The following is a 4432-nucleotide window of genomic DNA, read 5'->3' on the forward strand; positions in this document are numbered from 1 at the left end:
TTGACATCCATGCCACAACGGCACTATGGGGTCTCAAGGTCAGGGTCAAAGGACTTCTGAAGGGCAGGCTTGCCAGAGAAGCCCCTCTCCCTTTCTTCTCCTCCTCCTCCTCCAAAGCCAGGAGCACCCAGACCCTCCAGAGCACCCAGACCGCGCATTCCCACCCCAGGCTTGCTCTGACCCCATCAGAACACCTTCACACCCGGATGTTACCATGGCACTCTTTTATTTACACAACACACAAATAAAGCATCTCAATGTTCATTTAACAAACTGACCCACTCGTGTTTTGCTTTGTTTCTTTTTGGCACAAAGAAGGATCATTGATGGATCTCCCACCCCTCCCACCCCACCCATCCCCCCAAAAAACAACAGTCAATCAGCAACTCCAGAAGACTCGGCAGGTCCCCGGAGGGGTGGGAGGGGAGGGGCAGCCACAAGACTCAGACAGCATCACCACAGACTGGAAGAAACGGACACGGCCACGTTCACCTCACGGTAAAAGCCTGCTGGCCGGCAGGCAGGCAGGCAGGCAAGGGCAGGGGCGGGTGGGCAGTTTTTCCGCACTTGTGGGGGCAGGAGGCGGAAAGGGGGAAGGGTAGCACGTGACTCCTGCCAGGGGGAGAGAGACAGGCCTCGCCCCTTTCTATCCTCAGACCTCCGGGAAGGAAGACAGTGCAAAGGGGGAGAAGGGGAGTCCCCAGGCTCGGTGTCTTGGCAGGTGCCACTCCCCATGGGGCGCCTGTGTACGTGCCAGTAGGGTGCTTGTAAACATCGCCATGGTCCACGTGCAGACTCCGCCTCTGAGCGCGACTGCACGAGGTGGGGGTGGGGGGAGGCCATGGGAGATACCCCCTGACTTCGTGAGCCCCCACCCTCCCCACCCCCTCCACATAGTGCAAATTCCAGAGACCAAAAAAAATGGGGGGCTGGGGGAGTGGGCGCGGGGTGGGGTGCAGGGTGGAGGCAGGGGAGTAAGGCAACAGTTAGAAACGGTCCCATCCATTGTATCAAAACCTCCTGGTCCCCCAGCCTCCCATGTGCCCACCCCCAGCCCCACCCCCAGGGTCAGTGGTCATGAGAAAGGGCGGAAGTCCCGCTCCTCCACCAGGCTGATTGATGGGTTCTTGAGCTCCTCTTCCGAGGTGGCCATCTTGTAGCCCAGCTGCGCCAGCACATGCTGGCAGGCGTTCTGGGCGAAGGCCACAATGTCGTAGGAGAGGCGGAAGCGCCACTTCTCAGCCGTGGCCGCTGAGTTTCGCACGGTGCCGTACTTGTGTTTGCCCAGGGACGGGTCGCCCCGCGTGTTGTTCTGGATCCAGCGGGTCACGTGGCTGTCCAACGGGATGCCCAGGAATCCATAGATCTCCTCTGTCTTCTTCATGGGGTTCCTGGCCAGGTCCTCGTAACGCACCAGCATGTACTTGCCCTTGAGCCATGGGGGTCGTGTGAGGCCTGTGGCCACAGAGTTGGAGAAGTCCTCGCACACCGTGGTCAGCTGTGTCACGTCCAGATTGTAGGGCTTCCTCCCAGTGCCGTACCACAGGCGCCAGAGCCGGTACGTATCGCGGAAGGTCTCGCTCCGAGATGCCAGAATGCCGCGAGGGTCCCGGACCAGCTGGATGACCTTGAGGTTGAGCCGAGGGTCTTCCACCAGGGCCCGCAGGTCATTCACTTCAGGCACGCGCACCGTCTTGATGGCCACGTGGCTGCGCTCACGGCAGGCCTCGGCGGCCACTGTCAAATTCAGCAAGCCACACTTGCGCACGCAGTCCCCCTCTTCCAGGATGAGGTCGGGGGACACCCCGGGAGGGTCACACACAGGACGCGAGCAGAGCACCCGGCTGGCCCCACGCCGGAAGACCCTGTCGGTGGTGTGGTTGATGGGCGGCGGCTTGATGTAGTTCTCCAGGAAGTAGAGATCGCAGTCGTACAGGCTGCGAAGGAGGTCTCGGCTGGCTCCTAGCATGACGCGCCGGTCAGTGGGACTCTTGCCTTGGGTGAAGCGTGGGATGAGTGTGTTCTGGACGTGGTAGAGGGGCTCAAACAGGTAGAAGACGTCCAGGTGCTGGTTGAAGAGCTGACCCACGAAGGAGGAGCCGCTGCGTGTGGTGGCTAGGATGAGGATGTGGGTCTTGCGGGACGTGTTGTAGGGAAAGGTGGGGCCCTCCTCACACAGCCGTTCGGCCAGCCCGGCCTCACTCAGCCCCGGGCAGGTGTGAAAGGATTTGGCAGTGAAGGTGCGGATGGCCGTGTACTGGATGGCTATGGAGGCCAGGGCGAGGAGGAGGACAGCCTTCCAGGAACATTGCATGGCTGGGCACCTTCATGGGGCTGCTTCTGCACGGCTCAAGGGCTGCAGACACAGGTGGCTGGGGTCAGGTACCTGCCCTGGAGTTGGGATGCTGGTCTGCTCCCCAGGGTGCTCCCCCGCACCACCCCCCGCCACACACACACACAAACCCTGATCACTGCTCAGACACACAGCAGGAGACCTCAGACATACAGCAGGAGACCTCAGATGCCCTGTTCCCTTGGGGGGGGGGGGTCTTACCTACTCTGGCTGCAGAGGCCTCCCTGTCAAGCTATGAGTTCCTTAAGGGGGACCCCCAGTTCCTACACTTCAGTCCTACTCGCTCCCAAGTGATTACAGTGGCTCTTCCCCTCTCATCCCCTTCCTCCTCTGCCCCTCACCACTCCACCCACACACCACCAGACAGAGGAAGGATCCCTGCCAGTTGTCTGCCCAGCCCATGCCCCAAGGCAGGAAGGACCTACTCACCAAGGGCTGGGCTGGGCTGGGCTGGGCTGGGGAAGGGGACCCCATGTGTACACTGTTGCCCCCTCCTTACCCACCCACCCTGAGATTCTGGATTCCTGCATAGATGGAGAGTCCATCTGCTGCATCCCTTCCCCCAGCCCCAGGGTCTGCTCTGACCACTGAGGCAACCAATCCCCAACAACACTGAGTGAACTGGCCTGCAAAGGTCTTAGCCCAGAGACAAGGCCTGGCCAGTCCCCTGGGGCTCCACCTCTAGGCCTTGATTCTCTGTGCACACAAAAGGGGGCTGGGAATGAGGCTGGGGGTGGGGAACAGGAAGGACCCAGAGCAAGGAGCCAACTTGAGCATCTTGGCAGGCCCCAAGGTGGGGCACGGGACTAGACTACCACGGGCAAGTCAACCACTTACCAAAGAGGGTCAGCTCCGAGTGGCGGAGTCCGTAGGCACCTGCGTTGTGTCTGGACCTAGCCTGTGGTTCCAGCCTGTTCAGCAGCCCTATGGCCAGCAGACTGCAAGAAGGAGAAAGTAGGGTGGAGCTCTGAGGGTGAGGCTGGGCTATGTGCCCCTGCCCCTTAGAACCAGGCAGTAAGGGCTCTGCCCATCCCCACCCCACGCCCACCAACTATAGGTAACCTGGTACCTGCTCTGACCCCGCCCCTAAGTCCTAACCCATCTAACCCACCCATTCATCCTAAAGAGGCATTGCATCTCTGCCCACACCAGGGCTGAGTGATGGCCCAAGACCGGCACGCCCCTCACAGCCCCCGCCCCAGGGAAGCCTGGCCAAGCACAGCCCAAATGGATTCTGCAATGAAGAAAGCCTGGCCTTTTACAGTTCAGCTTGTTCAGTAATGCCCACTCCTCCCTGCCCAAGATAGGGATAATGGAGGTGGGCAAGAACAGGGGAGCTCACCCCAGGTCTCCAGGTCCAAGGTCAGCTCTGGAAGGATGGCCAGGGAGGGACTTCGTCCAACTGCACGAATGAGGCCAACTACCTGAAATGCAAGGCGGCAGTGGGCCAGGGCGTACTCCTGACCTTGAGATTGTTGGCAGTGGTTATGGAGGTCAGAGCACAGGACCCTGGGCTGCTCAGCACCTGTCAGCACTTCGGGAACTCTGTCCTGGGGTCATCGAGGAGCCTGCTAAACCCTCACCTGGTAGGTTCCCCCCATGCTGTCAAGCAGCCCTTGCTTAAAAGCAAAGCCATGTTAACAGAACACAGCATCCCGCAGGTGGCCAGACCAGGAAGACATGTGTGAACTGGGCATGCCCTTGCTGTGCAGGCATCAGCTCGCTTTGCCCTCATAGCGCCCCATTTTATGGACAGACAAACTGCGGCTGTTCCAATTCTTCTAAGCTCAGCCCACAAGGGAATTGGGGGAGCCAAATAGTCTCCCCCTCTCCCCTAACCCCCATCAGGACACTCACAGTCCCCTCCTCTCATCCCCACCAGCGTGGGAAACAGAACCCCTGCAGTCTTCAACTTGACCCTGGGATCCCACTGGCCAAACTACAATTCACTGCAGGATTTTGATTAAAAAAAAAAAAAGCCGGGGGTGAGGTGGAGGCAGAGGGAGGGTTGGCATCTTGCCATCCAGCCCACTCCTCCACCCAGAGACAAGTCAAGTCCTGGACTGGGGGCTGCTGCTT

The 4432-nt window shown here is 60.0% G+C and overlaps 1 protein-coding gene across 1 annotated transcript; it reads right to left on the reverse strand.

Moving 5' to 3' along the window:
• Positions 1-243: 243 nt before the first annotated feature.
• On the reverse strand, positions 244-3768 carry CHST1 (carbohydrate sulfotransferase 1). Its single transcript, XM_040980327.1, has 3 exons — positions 3696-3768; positions 3191-3291; positions 244-2356 (listed from the first exon to the last, which is right to left on the reverse strand). The coding sequence occupies exon 3, from the start codon at positions 2312-2314 to the stop codon at positions 1076-1078; it is 1239 nt and encodes a 412-aa protein (XP_040836261.1). The 5' UTR covers positions 2315-2356; positions 3191-3291; positions 3696-3768; the 3' UTR covers positions 244-1075.
• Positions 3769-4432: the final 664 nt, after the last annotated feature.

Source organism: Ochotona curzoniae, unplaced genomic scaffold, assembly GCF_017591425.1.
Source record: "Ochotona curzoniae isolate NIBS_2020 unplaced genomic scaffold, NIBS_Ocur_1.0 contig_3432, whole genome shotgun sequence".
In the NCBI taxonomy this organism is placed as follows: domain Eukaryota; kingdom Metazoa; phylum Chordata; class Mammalia; order Lagomorpha; family Ochotonidae; genus Ochotona; species Ochotona curzoniae.

Coding starts and splice junctions, on each gene's coding strand:
- CHST1 (XM_040980327.1), bottom strand. CDS start 2,314: ATGCAATGTTCCTGGAAGGCTGTCCTCCTCCTCGCCCTGGCCTCCATA.